General features: G+C 46.8%; 2 protein-coding genes across 3 annotated transcripts; one reads left to right on the top strand and one right to left on the bottom strand.

The window, feature by feature from the left end:
• Positions 1-226: 226 nt before the first annotated feature.
• Positions 227-11,117, top strand: samd1a (sterile alpha motif domain containing 1a). The gene is made up of 7 exons (XM_080009354.1): positions 227-785; positions 3,776-4,139; positions 4,522-4,661; positions 4,810-4,861; positions 7,529-7,613; positions 8,096-8,210; positions 9,831-11,117. Exons 1-7 carry the CDS (start codon positions 372-374, stop codon positions 9,975-9,977), a joined length of 1,317 nt encoding a protein of 438 aa, XP_079865480.1. The 5' UTR covers positions 227-371; the 3' UTR covers positions 9,978-11,117.
• A 421-nt stretch (positions 11,118-11,538) lies between these two features.
• tecra (trans-2,3-enoyl-CoA reductase a) lies at positions 11,539-19,167 on the bottom strand. 2 transcript variants are annotated; one of them, XM_080009355.1, is made up of 12 exons: positions 19,102-19,167; positions 18,623-18,941; positions 17,541-17,592; positions 17,390-17,434; positions 17,109-17,209; positions 15,754-15,869; positions 14,672-14,777; positions 14,455-14,527; positions 14,330-14,373; positions 14,170-14,227; positions 12,308-12,396; positions 11,539-11,939 (listed from the first exon to the last, which is right to left on the bottom strand). In XM_080009355.1, the coding sequence occupies exons 2-12, from the start codon at positions 18,788-18,790 to the stop codon at positions 11,766-11,768; spliced, it is 1,026 nt and encodes a 341-aa protein (XP_079865481.1). In that variant the 5' UTR covers positions 18,791-18,941; positions 19,102-19,167; the 3' UTR covers positions 11,539-11,765. The 2 variants fall into 2 exon arrangements, with proteins under 2 accessions (XP_079865481.1, XP_079865482.1); XM_080009356.1 differs by lacking the exon at positions 19,102-19,167 and having other exon boundaries at positions 18,623-19,090.
• Between the last annotated feature and the right edge of the window lie 247 nt (positions 19,168-19,414).

Consider the following 19,414-nt stretch of genomic DNA (forward strand, 5'->3'; position numbering starts at 1 on the left):
GCATCATGTGTTCTTGGTAAGAGTAGGTGATCGGGCGGCGACGGTATCGCCAATGCGTCGTCTCCACTTGGGGGGGGGGGGGGGTTTGCGTCGAAGGCGGCGGCGGGTTTGCACGCCCGCCGTGCGCCGCCGCCACGTCCACCTTAAATCCCTCTTGCGGCGAAACTTTTTCCGCATCTCGGCCGGTCCACCTTAAGCGCACACGCAACGCAGGCGCAGCGAGGTTTCCGCTCCTCCGCTGGGGCTCGGACCGCGGTTCACGGGAAACACTGTGCAAGGTTGACGCACCAAGGAACCGAGGGAGCGGGAGGGGAGAGAATAAAGCCGCCGCAGCCTCTGTCGGGGAGAGAAAATAAAAATAAAAAAATAAAATGTCCAAGTACCGAGAATGGATCCTGGACACCATCGACTCGCTGCGGTCGAGGAAAGCCCGACCGGACCTGGAGAGGATCTGCCGAATGGTCCGGAGACGACACGGGTCCGAGCCGGAGCGAACCTGCGCGGAACTGGAGAAGCTGATCCAGGAGCAAAGTGTCCTCAAAGTGAACTACAAAGGCTCCATCTCGTACCGGAACGCCGCCAAGGTGCAGCGGAGAAGTCGGAGAAAAGATGACACGACGACGGCGGCGTCGGCGGCGGCGTCGGCGGCGTCGGCGCCGGCGTCGGCGTCGGAGGCGGCGGCGGCGGCGAGGCGGAACGCGGCGGAGGAAGCCAGCCACTCGGACCTGAGCAACGGGGACAGCGCGCTAGGACCCACGGACCAGGATGAGGCGGAGGACCTGGAGGTAACGCGGAGGGGGGGAGGGGAGGGGAGGGGAGGCGGGCGGGGGAGAACACACACACACACACACACACACACACACACACACACACACACACAAAAAACCCCAACAACAACAACAAAAAAAAAAAAAACAAGAAAAGGGGGCTTACAAGTTAAACCGTGCACTACGGAGGCGGGGGAGGGGGACGGGGGACGGGGGACGGGTTCTTCTCCACCACGGGGTTTGCGGTGACGCGAGTGAGTGAATGCAAGTGCACCCAAAAAAAAAAAAAAAAAAAAAAAAAAAAAAAAAACTGCCGCAGACGGGGAGCGGCTGTTTCTCCTCGCACGAGCGCTACCGGAGGTGGGGGAGAGAAGGAGAAGAAGAAAAAACACACACACACACACACACACACAGCAACAATGGAAGCGTCGGGTGTATTTTTATTTCCCGAATAGCGGCGGAGGAATCCCAACAAACTATTCGTGATTTATTCGAAAGAAAGAAGAAAGAAAATTAAAAAAAAAAAAAAAAAAAAAAAAAAAAAAAGTTGTCCCGGTCCCGTCCACGCAACAACCCGGGCCGAAGCGCTGCTTTCTTGCTTTTTCTTTTTTTTCTCTCCTCTTTTTCTTTTCAGGCACGAACTCCAGCGCCGCGTCGCGTCGCGGGTCTGGGGTGAGGGAGGGGGAGGGAGGGGGGAAAGTATGGAACGCTACGGGCTCGGGCAGCCTGCGGAGAAGGCGCTGTTTGTGTGCGTGTTTTTTTTTTTTTTTTTTTTTGGTTTGTTTTTTTGCGGGGCGGGGGGGGGGGGGGGGGGGGGGGGGTTATTGTCGCGTTTATCCGAGCGCGTTAGCGGCGCCTCTTCGCGCCGTCGCGGGGGGAACCCGACCCCGCGCCCACCCGCTGCTAAGTCACCGCGGGTTGCGTTGCTTTCGAGCGCTGACAAGAAGAAGAAGAAGAAGAAGAAGAAGAAGAAGAAGAAGCGCTGCGTCGTAGTGCGCGCTCCGTGAGACCCGGAGAGAGAGAGAGAGGGGTGGAGGAGGTGGAGGAGGAGGAGGTGGAGGAGGAGGAGGTGGAGGAGGGAGGGAGGGAGGGGGGGGGGGGCTGGGGTGTTTTTCGCGCGGCTCCCTCAACTCCGCGCGCACTTCGCACTTCGAAGGAAACGCGAGTTTTTGGGTTTTTGTTTTTTTTTGTTGGTTTATTTATTTATTTATTTATTTATTTATTTATTTTTTATTTTTTTAAAAGACGCCCAAGCGCGGCCTCTACCCCGTCCGCTCCTGTCAGAATGAACTAACCAGAGGCCGGAGGGGAGGGGAGGGGAGGGGAGGGGACTCGCCGTGTCAGCGCCGACGGCCGTGGCCTCCCGACGCCTCGGGACAAATCGACGCGGCTGCGAACGGAGACGCGCGGTCGACGTGAAAGTTGGGGCCGCGCGGGCCGGCGGCGAGACGCGAGTTTCGCGACGCGCGATTGGCGAACGCTCCGTTCGCCGGGAACGGAGCGTTCGGAGCGACTCGGGAGTCCGGAGCCTCCCCGGCGAAAGAGTTGCGGCGAGGTCTGGTTCTTCCGCTCGCAAACTAATAATAATCCCTGGAGATCACGTTCATGTCGGGGGTTGGGGGGTGGGGGGGCGAGTCGGTATAATTCATATCGGACGTGATTTGTTTACACTTTCGCATTCCATCAAAATGAATAATTGTGACGGAATGAAGTGATTCGCGCGAGAATTCCCCTCGCGAGTCGGAGCCGAACCGACGCGCCTGACTCTCCCTCGCTGACCCGCGCGTTAACACGGACCGAGTCACGACAACCGCGAGTCGAGGGACCGACTCGGCTCCTTGCGCCGAGTGACTCGTCGGGGACCGGATCCGAGAAACCAGCCGAACCTTCGGTCGCCGAGCGCGGCGGGCGCTGTTGTGTCTCGGACGCGCGGTCCAACGCGTCGTCGTCGCTCGTTTGTTTCGCTCCCCAGACACGGGGGGGGGGGGGCAAAAAACAACAACTAAAACAGCGTGCTTGACGCGAAGCTGTTTTTTGGGGGGGAGGGCATGTTGTGACGTGTTTTTAAATTGTGTTTCGTTTTAACTGGATGCTCGTCGCGTATTCCTGACGGGGTGGACGTGCCGGTGCGGTTCTTATTTACCGCCGTAGCGGTCAGATTGCGACATCGGTACGAGCGCGTTTTACGTTGACACGGACGCGGCCCCGCGTCCGTGACCGCATTCCCCTGCAACCCCCGTAGTCTTGACAGGATTTGGGCTAGAATGATCTTTATTCCTTTATTTTATTCATTTATTTATTATTATTTCTTTTTTTTTAATCAGCGCTTATGAGCTGAAAAGAGAGACGTTCTCCCGTCGGCCTGTCGGCCGGGACATGTGTTGCGAGACGCAGTGGAATTTGTGCTGCGGTGTGGACAGACATAATAATGAACTTAATATTTGCGCCAGGACCGTCTCCCACAGAATTACTGGACATGTCGCATCTCGCCAACCTGCAACCCTACACACACACACACACACACACACACACTCCCCAGATCCCCGTCACCCATATGTTGCCTCGAACACCTCCAGGCGCTGTTTCACAACCTTTTCTTGCAATGAAACGATCCCAAGGCGCCGTGGGGGGGGGGGGGGGGCTGGACCCCACTGAAAACGTCACAGACGTGTATAACTGTGCTTATTGTTACTGTATTAGCGCTCACTTTAACTGCAAAACCTCAGCTTGTTTCACCGAATTAGCACAACATTTTGACTGCCACACAAGAGTTCATTTCCGTTACTCAAAATGTTTGATTACAAATTAAATAAGTCACATTTTAAAAATCTGAACAATTTTGACGGCACTCCTGCGGAGCTACTAGTGTGCCGTGGCGCAGAGGTTGAAGAACACTGTCTTAGGACACCGCTTTGTTCTGACGTGTTGACCATATCCCATAGTGTACATGTTAAATGGCTTGCCATCGAGTCTCGACAGTTAGGAAACCCTGTGCTCATTCACCGCAGGGCGATGGCTCCATGGTCATGGACACGGACAGCAATGCCGATGAGGAAGGGGCGGAGGAGAGTCGGGACGGGCAGGATGGTCCTTCTCCACCCAACAATACATTTGAAGATGCCGCCGTGCAATTTGCTTCCACCCACGCCTTCTCCGCCCCGTGCTCTCCCCTGGGCTCCCGCCCCGGCCCCGGGTCCGCGTCCGGGGCCAGCCCCGTCCGTGGCCTGATCTGTGCCTCCGCCTGGAAGGCCAATGAGCGGGCCAGATCCTTGCCCCCCTCCAGCCCCAGAGCGCTCGCTCACAGCGACTGGGCCTACGATGCTTCCGTCTGCCCAGCGGAGCCCCATCACCCGGCAGCGCAGAAAGACAAAGGTATTTGGACGCTCCAGACATCCAGACCGCTGGAGAAGTGTTTTTTGAAGTCAAGAATAAGAGGACGTTCTCCCTCCTTTGCCCGTGTGCTACACCAGTGGAATCACAAGAACATAGAGTATATCGAATTGGTATAGCTCCTCAAAGGCATTATGCAGTTTAATACATACGATTACGGTTGAATATTAATGATAGCCTTTATTTGTACAGCACCTTTCATACACAACGTGCAACTCAACTGCTTTACATTAACAGGAGGCAATCAAGTAGAAATAATAAACCAAAGCAAACATACAAAATGCATTTGATAAAGGTAGATAAACGCGCGGGTGTTTTGCCGTGCGCTGGGATGTGATACACTTGCTTCCCTCCATATTGGCAGGAGCACTAAAGCCTGCAGAGCCGTCTTCAACCACCAGTCCGCCTGTTCCAAAGAGCACTGTGAAAACGGAAAACGGAGGACGGATGGAGGACAGCCCTATCTCCACGGACCAGCTGGTCCCAGACTTTGGGACGAGACCGGTAATTGGTCCATATTGCCGCCGTGATCGACAGGCTCACCTGTCTGTCTGTGTCCCTCCTCATTACTCCTCTTTGCCTCCTTCCTATCTGATGTATCCATGTATCTTGTCCTTTATTCTCTCGCTCTCTCTCCCTTTCTCTCGAACAGGATGAGAGCAGTGATGGGGGAGCGCAGACTCTGCCCTTGCCCTCTGACAACTGTGAGTTATTCCTCTTATCTCTCTCTCTTTTTTTTTTATCCACTGGCTCTGTGGTCTTGTTACGCAGTATATATATATATATATAGTGTCTTGAACGTGAATTAGATACTAAACAGATTTTTATTGGATCCCCTGTAATTTTCAACAATGGTTTCGAGCAATAAATCTGTTGACGTTGGTTGGGGTTATTTAAAGTCCTCTTGACATTTACAGATAAATGGACCATTCTCATCTTGATGTTGTGGGGAGCCATCGGGTCTTGTAGTGTATCGTGGTTAAAGACTGAATTCAGTGAAACACCATTGACAGAAGCAATGAAATCCAAGCAGCATTTTACTGTTACCGGGTGAAATAAAAAGGAGGAAAGACTCTAATTGTGATTCAGTGTTGCATTCTCACTCCAAGTGAACTGTTTCTGAATATGCTCGGAAGTGGACAGAGACCCATGTTTTTGTCATGGTCGAGGAGTCGTGGTTTTGACCGTGGTTAAATGTAAGAGGTTAAATGCATTATAGTTATGAAAAATCAAACCCAAACAGCAGTGGTATGATCACGGGTTTAATGTCTGTACTCAGCATCTCCTTCAACCTAATTATATAGAGTTCAGTATTAATCTGAGCAAAGACTCCCTAATTCCTCAGTGTATATGATTGTTCCCGACTTGGAGCACTAAACACAATTAAAAAAAAAAAAAAAAAGATGGGGGTGTCAAGAACCATCCTAGCCCGACGCTAGGGCAGGTTGATTAAAAATAATAAATCTTGCCATCACTTCCGTGTCGTGAACAACACTGTCACTTTTAACACTGCGAAAAGAAAACTTCCCTTCTCCGGCAAACAAAACAAACAAGAGTAGTGTTGAAACGCATAGATGTCCGTGTTTCAAAGACGATCCAAACCATAATTGAATATGGCCGCCTTGTGGTGTGGCCGTAACAATGGTTCCAAAGAGCCCACGATGGCGATGTTCGTGTTTGGGAGAAGTACGTCACTTTTGACACAGACTTCCACCCTTTCCCTGTCAGACAGATCTACAACGGGTGCGATGGTGTTAGTTTGCTCGCCAGCTTGAGTATCCGACCGTGTGGCACGTTTCCCTTGATTGTTTTCCAGGATAGAACATTAATCCAGAGCGTGAATGGTAGCCCTCACTATATATAGAGAGCTGGCTGCGATCGGATTTTAATCCGTAGGTTGGTGTCACTCCGTGAGATCGTCCCTGTCTGGTGGATTGCGCCGCGAGTCCCAGGAAGTCCATTTAAAACTCAAATTCCAAATATTAAATTATTTTGTTTACCGGACCCCGCCACCATTAACGGAGACAGCATAGTAGAGGAGCACGTGCATGATACATTGGATGGCTGTTTCTTATAAAGTGCCAGCTCGATAAAGTATAAATTGTGAGATTTTTTAGCAACATACTCTTGTGGAATACCACATTGTGTATTACATTGTTTTTAATGTTCCAAGTCAACTCAACTTTTTAAGGTTCCGATTTTAAGGTTCCAATTTCATTCATTCATGCATTCACATCAATCATCCCTTGGTACCAAGCTGAGTGATGAGTGGATTGAACTGTTCTTTAATCTATTTGCCATTTCCATTAGCATTGGGTCGATTGCTGATGTGACATTGAGAGTATTCAGAATGAACAATTGAATGATAAGAATATTGAAGGGTTATTAATCTCCTTTTTACACAAATGAACATATGGTCTTGGAGGTCCCTAAAACATGTTTTCGAATTTCTTTGCTGAAAATACCACTCGCATTATGCATTCTAGCCACTCTAACATGCCTCTTATACGACCATCCTCTTCCAAAACGGGCGTTTTTTTTTTTGTTTTTTTTGGGAGCCCCCCTCCCGAGGCCCCGAGTTCTGCGAGCCAATGGCTTTTGAGCGTGGCTTCCGGGTTTCGTTGTATTTTCTCCGTAACTTACACTGATTTCACCTCATCAATCCACCAAAATCTGTCTCTGACCAAATTTGAGGTGGGAAATAAGCGATCAGTTGATGAATCTTCACTCATATTACATCTACAAGGCCTCATTCAAAAGTTTGTTCTGACTTTCCTTGCCGTGCTCCAGGCTTGTGGGAGACATGGACGGCGGTGTGTCGCACCGGGTCTCTCAGACACGGTGATTTTTTTTGTGTGTGTCATGTAAGCATCGGAACATAAAATAAAACAAATTTATCAATACATCTACAATAAAAACACACTTTTTTTATTGATTTTGTTTGGAGAAACGCACAGCGGATCGTAAGCCTACAGTCTATCTACCACATACTTGTTTTTTTCATAGTTATTTTTAAAATACTTACATGTCCGTCGTCTGCAGTTTCTTCACAGTTGGTATTAATTCCTCTTCCTTTTAAATGATGTGTTTGTTGAGTTACTCAGATGGAGGGAGGTTCTAATAGTAATATGTCTCAATGCTACGTAGTACTGAGACACAAATCGGCTCGTTTCAGGACTGGTCTTCTGAATCACAACGCTCACAAAACACTGACTGAGTTGTCTTATTTCACAGTTTGTGTGTTAGTGGGCCCACCAGAGACCACAATGTGTGCACTAGCATCGGAAAAGTGAGTTTGCACGATAGGTCTCCTTTGAGATCTAGTCCGCCTCTAAAAAAAAAAAAAATTTTTTTTTTCACATTTGCAACAGGTGCTCATGACAAAAATAATATAGATACGGATTCCTTAATGACGACCGAGGAGGCAGTTGTGAACGGTGTTGAAGACCACGAAATGTGAGTATCCTGCAGCTTGAGCCGAGGAGCAGGTTCCTCCTCTTCTAGATCTCTATCCAAATCAATCCAATTGATCCCATACGGCAACACCCACCTACACACACACACACACACGCACACACCATCACATTTTGCACTTTGGCATACCTTCCGCGCTCTATTTCCTCTTGTATTTATTCATTTATTTATTTTTTCCTTTTGTTTTGCTTTTCATCTTTATTTGTTTGGGAGGCCCAAACGGCTCCAGATAGAATTTATTTTTTCTGATATTGTTTGGGTCGCCTCCCTTCCACTTTCATCAACAGAAACCTCTCATTCTACTCAGTGGCCCGTCTCATAAAGCAACAACAAAGGAAGTTCTTTTTTTGATTTGTGGAAAGAGTTTTTTTGTTTTTTTTGTTTTTTTTGTGTATTTATTTATTTATTGGAAGGTTTCTGACTCCCCTTTTTTTTATTTTTTTTTATTTTTCCTCTCTCTCCAGCTCGGTGAAAAAGGAGAAGACGGGCCAGAACCTTCTGCAGTGGAGTGTGGCCGACGTGGCCAGTTACTTCTCTGCTGCCGGCTTCCCAGAGCAGGCGGTGGCTTTCAGAACGCAGGTCAGTGAGCCGAAATAACACTAAACCGCCAAGATAAAAGAAAATAACTGGATTTATTCAGAGACTGCGTTATTATTCTGGAGGAGACGGGGCGCCTTCTTCCGTCTTTAATGGGGAAAGTGGCGATGGCCACTGAGTCAGAAAACGGTGCAATCACCGCACGTTTGCCTGTTCGGGTTTTTATATTAAGGACATTCCACCAATCCTGCTGTTAAGGTTTTGGCTTGTCTTCAATGTCGCAGCGTGATTCTTTATTGTGCAGCGCTGGACGAAGCATGAGAAGTATTGTTGAGTGGAAAACCATTTTTTTTGCCCTTGGGAACAACATCCTATGCTCCGTTCCATTGGTGCATCTGAGGACGAGATCCAAACTGAGATATGTAGGACTCCCAGGTCAAAGATGGAGGAGCGACTTATCTTCTTATTAGCCAGGAGAGCCGACCAAAGTGAACTGGCTTGTCTTTTCTGTTTGATGATGGTCTCAGTCAGAGTATGAATCGCAGAAAGAGGGGTCGGCGCCGAAGCTGCAGACGATTGTTCGACAAGGAAAAGCCGAACCGACCGAAGGAGAATGCGCTTTACGAATGTCTCATGAATGCAAAAACAACCTACTATTTCAAACAAAAATATGGCGCTGTTGTAATAAGTAAAAAAACGTTCAAATGAAAATAACTTAGTTTAGCTTTCGGTCATAAATCAGCAGATTTTAATGAGAGGTGGCAATAAAACTTGACCTCCATAACAAGACAATTCAGTGTTACTGTTGTGTATCATCATAAATCATAAAATAATAGGTGGGTTGAAAGTTATTTTGAGTGTCCACTTTTTGCATAACTAACACAGCGGTTCCAACACGTCTTTTTTTCCCTTTTATCAGACAAAAGTATTGCTTGAAAACATTGTTTATTAAGACTTTATCAGCGAGTTACATGACTAATATCAGCGTGTTTGAATGACATGTTCATTTCAAGCACAGCGGTGCCTCGGGTCAGTCGACAGTCTGTCGAGGGGAGCGTGGGTCTGGCACTGCGGACGCTGTCCCCACCCTCTTGTTTGGGCTAAAGTCGATTTCACACACGTTAGTGTCAAAAACACGAGTCTCCTCTGGATGTGACGCAAAAAGAAGTGGACATCATTCTAAACGAGCCACTGGGAAAAATTATTCGGCCAAAATAAGCAACGTACGCGACGTGACGTCGTATTCCACTATAGTTGCTGCTACTTTTAAAACGCCCGTGTCAATTTGAAATGCGCCTCTTTCTGCGGCGGCCACAGCTCTGGGGATCTGACCATTGGGGTTTGGCCCCGGCGTGTTCACTCTCCAGCTTAAGGGGAGGATCGTCCTGTGGCATATTGTTATACACATGAACGTTTGCATCCAAAACCGATGGCGAGACCAGCAGAATCCACTGATAAACACGCTTTCGAGACAGGGAGGTTGGGATTGTTGGGAAGTCCGCTGGCGTAGTAACTGATCAGGACGCAGGATGTCGCCTCCCCCTGCTCCAGCTGCTGCAACGTGAGGCGCTCAAGGTTTAGTGTTTGTTTTGTTTTTTTTATGCACGGTAAATTCATCCACGGTCAACAATCTAACTTAACATCCTCCTTCTTTCCCGGCAGGAAATCGACGGCAAGTCTCTCCTGCTGATGCAGCGCACGGACGTGTTGACCGGCCTCTCCATCCGACTCGGCCCCGCCCTCAAAATCTACGAGCGCCACGTGAAGGTCCTCCAGAGGACCCACTTCCTGGAGGACGAGGACCTCTGAGGACCGAGCGGTAGAAGTGTCAGACGCTGCTGCATGCTGCTGAACCCCGCCCCCTCCATCTCCACTAAACCAGGGGGAGGGCGACGCAGAGGGGGGGAAAAAAAAAAAAAAAAAAAAGGACGGGGCGCCTCGGCGGCGAAGAACGACCGATTCCTTAAAGAACGCCATCCTACCTCTCATTGTGGACTTTTCGAAGAGTGGTTTTTCATTTCACGCCGTTTGGCATACAGTAGCGACGCATTGATAATCAGATGACCTCTGAACCTTTGTGAAAAGGGAACGTGGGCGCGGAGGAGGTTGACGGGCAACCGAAAGGGGGGGACCCGTATTCGTGCCGAGCGGAACACCCGTGGGCCGACGCCCCCGCAGAGAAACGAGCCCGTTCTGCCGTTGGACCCGGCCCGAACCGAACAAAAAAGGAAAAAGACGGACAGCTTTGGCCCGAAAGGTTGAATTGCTCCTTATTACCCGACACGGTACTGGCACCTTTTCGATATTTATTCAGAAACAATGGTTATGAGTCAAACAACTGAATGAAAAGCATATGCGGTCCGCCTTCTCCATCTGTTTTTGTACGATGAGTTCAATTTGAATTTCAGCGGAGAAGGACCGGTATCGTCGAGTCAACAAAGCCTGCGATTTCCGGTGGCTGAAAAAGGCAATACGTTAGGTTATCTGTGCTCCATTTTCTCCGGCAATTTTTCTTTTTTTTTTTTTTTAATTAATCTGTTCCATTTGAACACAGCCGATTTGAGCCGCGGTTGGCAGACGGATGTGACCGGAACATATGCAGTCAAATGTTATACCTGCTTACACAAGCAAAAACTAGTTCCCAGCTTGGTAAAATGTAAATGCCTACCACAATTTACTGTTTTAAAAACTTAGCGCGGGAGTTGAATGCCTTTTTTTACAAACTAGAGATCTCGGATCAAATGCAATATTCTGTTTTCATCTCTTCATAGTTCGTTCCATGTTCGTTGTGTGTTTGCGTTTGTTTTTATTGTTTTGCATTTGTCTCGTGGTGACATCCATTCGAATTGTAACATTCCATATATTGTTCTGTATGTTTGTAATGTACTTTTTGTTATCTTGACACCTCACCCAGGGTCACAAATAAAATTTGCCATTCTTTTTTTTTTTTTTGCAGTCTCCTGTTTCTTATTCCTAGTCGTACTACAGCTGGCCTTGTTACACTGCGATGTGAACCTTTTTATGTTTTTTTTTTTTTTAGTTTTTTTTTTTACCTCAAGAAAAAGCTTTTCTCCCCTTTAGCAAAACACTAAACCTAGTGTGTGTATATGAATATGAATGAAGGTAGACTCCATGAGTGTGTGTCTGAGTCTCTGTGTGTGTGTTTGTTCGTTCGTAAACACAAATATAGTAGAGAGAGAGAGAGATGGTTTCTTACCCCCAAAAAATTAAATGGACCATCATTATCTATGCAAACCGTAATCCCTAAATCCACTGACCTTCCACACAAGGACCATTTATTACAAGTCACCTAGGAAGCGAAGTGAAAGTTCAGCTTGCTCTTACACTGTGAGTGCTGCTCAAAATGGAAGACGGTTTTTGGCACATTTTAATAAATTAAGACTCTGGTACAATATAGGAAGGAAGGTTTCTATGAGATCACTCTGTCCATGCCACTGCGACTCCTCACAAAGTGACACACCAGTGCACGTCACGCAGGGCCCCCACGACTCCCCTCCGCCTGCGACACGCTACCCCCACGCGGCGTCCAAGGGTGACGGCGGAGACCCTGGCGTTCGTGGCCGGGTTCTCCAAAACCTACAGGATTAATGGGATTATGGAGGTGCGCAACGTGGGGTATTCACGGAAATCCTTCAGGTAGCCGCGGTGTTTCCCTCTGGCCAATATAGTCATCCGGACGAAGCCAACGATGGTGAAGCATGCGACGGGGACACACTGGGTCATTACTGTGAAGCCCACCCAGGAGCCCAGCTGTGGGGAAAAACACACACAACCAGTAGATGGCAGCAGTACTTCATCTGAAACTGCATTAAAAAAATATGTACTGTATTTCTGAATGATGAGCTAACTTCATGACATCAATATTTTATCTCCCATGCAATGGTGTTTATTATTTATTTGGGGACAAAAATGTTCCACAAAAATTCCAACGACGACCAAAGTTGAAAGCAGACATTACACTGTAGTGGAAAGACAAGCGCATGTCTGTCCCCTGTGATCCCCGCACACATCTTTGAAGCTGTAGCAGTAGCATTTCGGATTCGTTTTGTCAGAATAGCATATATCTTGATTGAGCATTACACAGTACTTTTATTTAGCAATGCAAAGTTTGTGCTCACCTCATATGTGTAGTTCGGGCAAGAGACCAAAACAAAAATCCAGGTGAAGGGATTCTTTGTTGGATATGGAACTTTCTTTACTTTTGAACCTGAGGTTGTAGATGATAATGGAAATTACATTCGAAAACGTATCATTTTCATGTAACGACTTTGGAAATCATAGTATGGACAAGTGGTATCTATGGTACCTCTGGTCTACCCGGTCTCACACTTTTGGGTGCTCATAGACACGAAAACAAATCTATTGAATCCTCTCCTGGAGCACAATCGTCAGATTTTTTTCATGCGGCACATAATGAAATTTAAACAATTCATTTGAATGTGGAGATTTATTTTTTGGGGGGGGGTGTACGTACACGTACAAACATAGACTAAAACTAAAACAAACCTGCCGAAAGTACAGTACACCACCATGTGACATGCACCCATGCATTTTATAATTTTAAATGTATGGGTTTAAATTTCCTTCTGAGCACGAAATAAAAGCGGGATATCGGTTTTGCTTTTTTCTCCATTGAATGGTCTAATTAATTCACACCCTCAGTATGAACTACATTCATAGTTTCAATTTAACTGGATATAAATATCAGCATTTGCATGCCTGTGTACCCATCAGCCAGTGCGGCAAACATTTCCATTTCAGCGAGCTCCACCAATCAGAGACGTCGCTGTTACACTTAGGATTATGGGAAGTGTAGTACTTCTCCATGACATCGCGAATAAAACATGCTTGTCTTCCAACACGGTTGATACATACAGATTTGTGGCTTCTACAGGAGCAAAAATAAATTATTATATCCATTGCTCATATTTAAGCAACTATTTAATAAATGTTTCAAACCCTAACGCTGTAATAATGCTGCTGCCCCATTTTGTAATGCATCATGATGCAACTGCCTCATGGGTAAAGAAGTTATATTATTATAAACCTACAAATAAAACAAAGTTATGGGTGAAAAAAGAACATCCATGTGTTGCTCGGTGTTAATTTAGTCAGGTAATATACCTGTGTTGTCAGAATTTACACATGTCATTTGCAAAGCCCTGAATTATATGTTAAGCCATTTTAAAGGTCGACCCCTTTTGACACTCCTCTAAAAGTACATGTCCAGAGCTGTCCAAAGCAGTTGACCTTATCTTTTAATAACTGAGATATAGTGATCTCTGGTCGGGGTTCAAGGTTCTGATCTGAATATCAACTGTCAAGTTTGGATGAAGTAGAATAATATAAGCTCAAATAATAGCCATATTTAAGCGGGTGCCACCGTGTGGTTGTAGTTGTAAAAAATAAGACAATAACTCCTTTCCCAACATTATTTTTTATAATCATGGCAGGAGAATAACGTGGCAACATTGTGTTTTAATGAGTCAAATATTCCAGACTAAATACACTGTACCTGTAGGAAAAAGGAGAACAGACGGTCCAGAGGACTAGTGGATTTATTTTCTTGGAAAGATATCAATATTCATGATGTACGCATTCTGAATGCGTCCTCATTGGTCAAGTCCAAACGAGTCTTTACTGTTGGAATTGTTTACCACACTGGCTGATGGGTATCGTCCAACCTTGAATTTAATAGATCATTCAATAGCGAAAAAGCGAAAATAGTATCCAAGGTTAGTTTTAGTTTACACTATAGTTTAGTGTAGTGTATTCATGGTATACCCCCCCCCTGGAGTAAAACTTGGAGTAAATCTACATTTCATTATTTGCAGCACGAAAAAATAAGCGGACAATCGCGCTCCAAGACAGGTACAATAGATTCATTTTTGTGAGAGTGTGAGAGTGAGACCGGGTCGCAATGGTAGCACAAATGAATGGGTATGTCTGTGTGCATGTGTGGGGAGTGGGGCTGTCTCACCTGGTGGTTTAAGGTTACGAAGGGCAACGTGAATTGAGAAATTACCAAGTTGACAGAACTGCAGTGATACAGACACCCGGAAAATTACTGACAGCAGAGGGACAGGTATCAGGTTCACGTATCAGTATCAACACAGAACCTCCTCCGTTTTCCCACTCACCAAGAAGATGTAAAGTGCCGATTTCACTTGCTGCTCTCCATAATCTGCAGGCGTGTGCAATGGCATAAATTATGAGAATGTTGAAAGTGAACTTAATGAAGGAATGCACGGAGCTCATCACTCACAGGGTGGCGTGTAGAGAGGGTGGTTGATGTAATAAGCCATCCAGGCTGCAAAGCACCAGTAATAGCCACAGTTCTAGAAGAGAAAAACAACAAGGCGCTATATTCGGTCAAATTATGATAGAATGAGACGTCGGCTCGTGTTTGACACGGTGTTTGACGTTGCACGAATGCACAAAATGGTGTACATGTAGCACTCATCACAACACAGCGTCTTCACCTTGAAGATGTTTCGCAGCGGCATGGTCCCGTGAGAAATGCGATGGATGAACAGCGTCTCCAAAATCCGTTTGATGTAGTGGAAGGAGTGGCACATGCAGGCCAGGCTGCGGAAGAAGAGGCGATATTGTAATACCGCCCCGGCGGGGACACGTTGAGCTGGATTGGCGTTGCACTTGGCACGGAGCGAGGGTCAACTTTGCAACGTGCCCGACGATTGTTGGAAAGGCGTCTGTGTGAAGCATCGATACGCTTGACGACAAGGACCAGCGGACTCTTAGGAATAATTATCGCGCAGCTCGATGGAATACTCAGCTCTGATTGGTCGGTAGCGGCCAGGTTTTCTGAATAATGACCGCTGTCTGTTTCTAATGACCGCTGCCACGGGCAACTATTTCTCCCCCTGGTTTCATGTCCGTCGCATCGCTCCGCCGACACGCTACGTTGAAACTACAATGAAAGACTTGAAGAGATGAACGCGGATATGTCCAATTTCACATTAATAAGTACATATGTTCGTCGTCTGTAGTATTGTTTTTGTAAAGTGAACAGCTCGAAATTGTTGCAGTGTTAGCTGCCTTACGGAGAGTTTTTCTTAGGGGAAGCTTGCATACTAGGCATACTAGTTATGAAATCACTAGAAAATCAATATTCCATCTCAATGTATCGTTTTATTTAGTCAGTAGCCACATAGTCAGCAGGATAATGTTCAGCCAACGGCTCATTATCGCAAATAACTTCCCTCGGGGTGATACCAGTGATACCGGCCTGATTACACTGCCGGCACTTATTTTGGCGATAATGACTGGCTGGCTGCACATAATCCCTCTGCAACCCTGTATCCCTTATTTCGCCCAACCTTGAATTGAACAGGCCATTCAAAGGAGAAAATGCAAAATCAGTATCCTGCTTTGATTTCATGCTAGTCCCAACAACATTTTAAATCATGCATTTGTCATTTTAATACAACCGCCCCTCCCCTCAGTGGCGTACTTTCATCAGGTCAATTTTAGTGTACGTATCTGCCCCCCATCCTCCCCCCGAAAAAGCGTGAGTTGCCCTCACACGTAAGATGACACTTACTGTACAACCCAGTGTTTGCTGCTGGTGAAGTCGTATTTCGGAGCGTAGATAAACGGCAGGTGGATGTAGAACATCAGGTAGATGACCAGAGGGCCGACGCACTCCGTCAAGAACACCTGAACGGGAGCAGAAAAATAAAGAAAGGAATTTATTAACAAAGGTACATGTCCTTTAAATACTGCTACTCCCCTTTTGGGTTTTACAGTAACTCTATGCGGCAAGTGTGAGGTAGTAAATGTGAAGGCATGCAGTGACAGCATTCCACCGACGATATGATATGACTGGGTAGATCACATCATTTGGGCAGGACAGCTGACAGTGAGTAAGTGATGTCATGGATGCAGGCTACTCTTATCTGCTGTGGCACCGGGAGCCGTACCTGGTATATCGGTCTAAATCCCAGCCGGGGCTCGGAGGGGGATTGAGGGGTTTTATTAGTACCGGTGCGGATGCATAATTCCGGAGGCTGGACGGTGTAAAAAGGCACGATCAGTGAAAGGTGAGTAAGAGGTCGGAGGGATAAACACCTGTGGGATAAATGGGGCCGTGAGATTATGTGTCCCGGGACAGAGGACTGGGAGGGTTGAGGGAGGTGATAGAAAAACGAACCGCGGCCCGGCACCTCAATCTGTCACCGTGAGTGGATGTATTTATAGGCGGCACTGTAATTGATTGAGTGGGTGAAGGAGCAAGGCTGGTCTGTTTGAAATGCAAATAATCAAAATGTTGTGTGTGTGTGTGTGTGTGTGTGTGTGTGTGTGTGTGTGTGTGTGTGTGTGTGTGTGTGTGTGTGTGTGTGTGTGTGTGTGTGTATGTGATGGCAAATGGCATGCAGAGTTTGGTTGTATCTGATGTGATCAAGATTATTTAATCAGTTTGTGAAAGGAAAACTCTAAACAGCCCAGGCTATCGTTGAATACAATGGGTTATTCGACTACAGTATCTTAACATAGTTAAGGATTACGTGGGTGTAAGGATCAACACTAAAATAATTATTTATTTTGTCGTCGTTTCGATTTTTGTGTTGGAGTTCTGGGCTTAATCTGAGCAGTGAGGTTAAAATTCTGATTAAGAATTCTGAAAAGTCTGAATTCTGACATTATGAGCTGATGTGAGATAGTGAGAGAACAAAAAGAGACGAGAGTGAGAATTCAGAATTTATTCGCAGAATTCAGGCTTTTTTTCGGACATATATTTTCAGAATTCGGACTTGAATCTCTCGTGAATGTCTTGAATAAAGTTTTATTCTCAGAATTCTAAAAGAAGGCCTTGATTTTATCTGACTCAACCTTTATGTGTGTGTGTGTGTGTGTGTGTGTGTGTGTGTGTGTGCGTGCGTTTCCAGGTGGACTCACGGTTCCCCATGTGACCTGGGACCCGAGGTCGCTGAAGTAGAAGCTGGCCGTGGTTCCCACCGGGAGGTTCTGGAGCACGTCCTCGTCCCTCAGACATTTCGCTTAGAGGAAACACAGCAACGCCGAAACCATCAGGAGAGAGAGAGAGCGGGAGAGAGAGAGAGAGAGAGAGAGAGAGAGAGAGAGAGAGAGAGAGAGAGAGAGAGAGAGAGAGAGAACGCAGGCATACATTCATCATCTTAATCGAGTACATTATGAAACGATTATTCACGCAGACTCACTTGGATCCAGGCGCAGAGATTGTCTGGCCGGGTAGAACTTTGGATCTGCCAGGAAAAGAGAAACGTTGCCGTAGAGATTATTATTCGGTAATTGTCCCGGTGAAATTATTACTTTTTTCTTTATTGGTTCATTCTTGTCAAAGGTACTCACAGGATTTGTGAAACAAGGCCTTGATGTCTAGCACGGTGGCCGTGGGCTCCACCTGTGCACAGAGAAGCATCCACATGGAACAAGCCTCACTTCGTGACTTTGGGTTTGGTGACTTTGTGTTTGGTGACTTTGGGTTTGGTGACTTTGGGTTTGGTGGTTTTAGTCTCCCCTCTGCCCCTTATCCATTTAGATTTCACTGAACTTCACGAGGCTTCGGGTAAAAAACAATATATTTAGACACGTTTGTGCAAAGCTCCAGCGATCGGACGTATGTGACCCGCTGCCCATCAACTCATGCCCAGGACGTTCAGCCGCCCCGTGGGTGTGAATCGCCCCTCCTCGCTGCAGCCTTACGTCAGCGCGAAAATGAACTGATAATAGCCGCGCTTGACCTTGGCGTACGTAAAAGTACATGATTGACGGTGTAGATGATGTGAAACTTGTCGTCCGCTCAAAGTGATGAATCTCTCTTTCTTGTGTTAACATAAACTCCTCATTGCAGAGTAATCACTGGCGTTTATTTATTTATTTATTTATTTTTCTTATTTTGAGGAGGAAGGTCTCAAAGCCAAGAGGAAAAAATATTGTATCAAATATCATATTTTACAGCGGTGACCTGAATACTTTATTTATTGCGGTTTAAATTCAAGACAAGAGTATTTCAGTATTTATAGCCGTGGCCTTGGTATAGGGGATGTACTTGCACAAAACGTGAATTCTAATTTTAACTTAAAGAAAACCCACAAAAGGTTTTTTCCATTATGATCATCCACAGAGCACTTTAAGCCTCGATAATAACCCTTGATGTAGTAGACTTCCTCTTTTTAACCCCTAAGTTGCTGACTTAAGTGAAGAAAAAAAAAAGCAAGGGTTACTGTAATTCTGCTTAAAAATCAGCAAGACACAGGTTTGCCACACCCACTTTTCTCATAGTTCTTGTTTCCGTTAAAATCTTTGGAAGCATAGCACATAATTTAATAGATGTGATGAGGGTTAACTCCCTCTCCCACATTATTATGTAATATGCAGTTAATATGCAGTGTACGTCCATCTGTACAATATGAAACCACCAGGACTCTCACCTTGTCCAGCAGTAGGAGCTTCTCCTTGGTCTTCAAATCCAGGATCTCCACCTCAAAGTACACAATCCTTTTCGGCTTTTTGGGAGGTTTGGGCCTCGGCCTGGATGCAGGCTTTTTCTCGTTTTCATTCCCGCCTGCATTCTTTGCTTCCAGCAAGAGCGTATCCATGACTCCTTTTCGAGCCGGAACCTCAGCGGGCTGCCAAAGATTTCAAACGCCCTCCGAGGTGTCCAGAAGGTGTCCGCGCTGTGGCCGATCCTCCCCTCAAGCTCTATCGGTTCAAGCCTGTTGCATTCTCTCCAACTTCTCGTTTCACCATCTGGAAGACGAGTAAAGTTGCCAATTTTAAAAAGGGCAGAGGGAACGTTAAACGCTGCTTTTTCGAGGGGCGAACGCGGGAAGGAATCGGCTCAAGAGAAACCGCAGGGAGGGCTCGTCTCTGAGATGGTCCCGGAGAGACGTTCACAATCGCTGCTCACCTGACGGGCAGCTTCCCCATGTGGCCCGAGATACCTCCCCCGCGCCACCGAAAGCGACCCAAGACGAAATCCGAGAACCCCCCCCCCCCCCCCCCCCCAAGACATAATCCGCGGCGCCCTGTTCACGAGGCTAAATATAAGTAGCCCGATTTGCTCGACGGCACCTTGGTAACCTTTGTAAGCCGCGCACATACCCCTTCCCAGCGACGGATTCTAATCTGCCCCCCGCCCAGAAAGCCACAGATACATCTCATGGCCGTTGTTTCTCACTCCACAATGCTACTGGAACACCCCCCCTACACCCGCACCCCCA

The sequence above is a fragment of the Zeus faber genome, assembly GCF_960531495.2.
Source record: "Zeus faber genome assembly, chromosome: 11".
Lineage (NCBI taxonomy): Eukaryota > Metazoa > Chordata > Actinopteri > Zeiformes > Zeidae > Zeus > Zeus faber.

Coding starts and splice junctions, on each gene's coding strand:
- samd1a (XM_080009354.1), top strand. CDS start 372: ATGTCCAAGTACCGAGAATGGATCCTGGACACCATCGACTCGCTGCGG. Junction 4,662..4,809: donor CAGACTTTGGGACGAGACCG/GTAATTGGTCCA, acceptor TCTCTCGAACAG/GATGAGAGCAGTGATGGGGG. Junction 4,862..7,528: donor GCCCTTGCCCTCTGACAACT/GTGAGTTATTCC, acceptor CATTTGCAACAG/GTGCTCATGACAAAAATAAT.
- tecra (XM_080009355.1), bottom strand. CDS start 18,790: ATGGATACGCTCTTGCTGGAAGCAAAGAATGCAGGCGGGAATGAAAAC. Junction 17,210..17,389: donor ATCTCTGCGCCTGGATCCAA/GTGAGTCTGCGT, acceptor GTTTCCTCTAAG/CGAAATGTCTGAGGGACGAG. Junction 11,940..12,307: donor GCCCGAACTACACATATGAG/GTGAGCACAAAC, acceptor TTTTCCCCACAG/CTGGGCTCCTGGGTGGGCTT.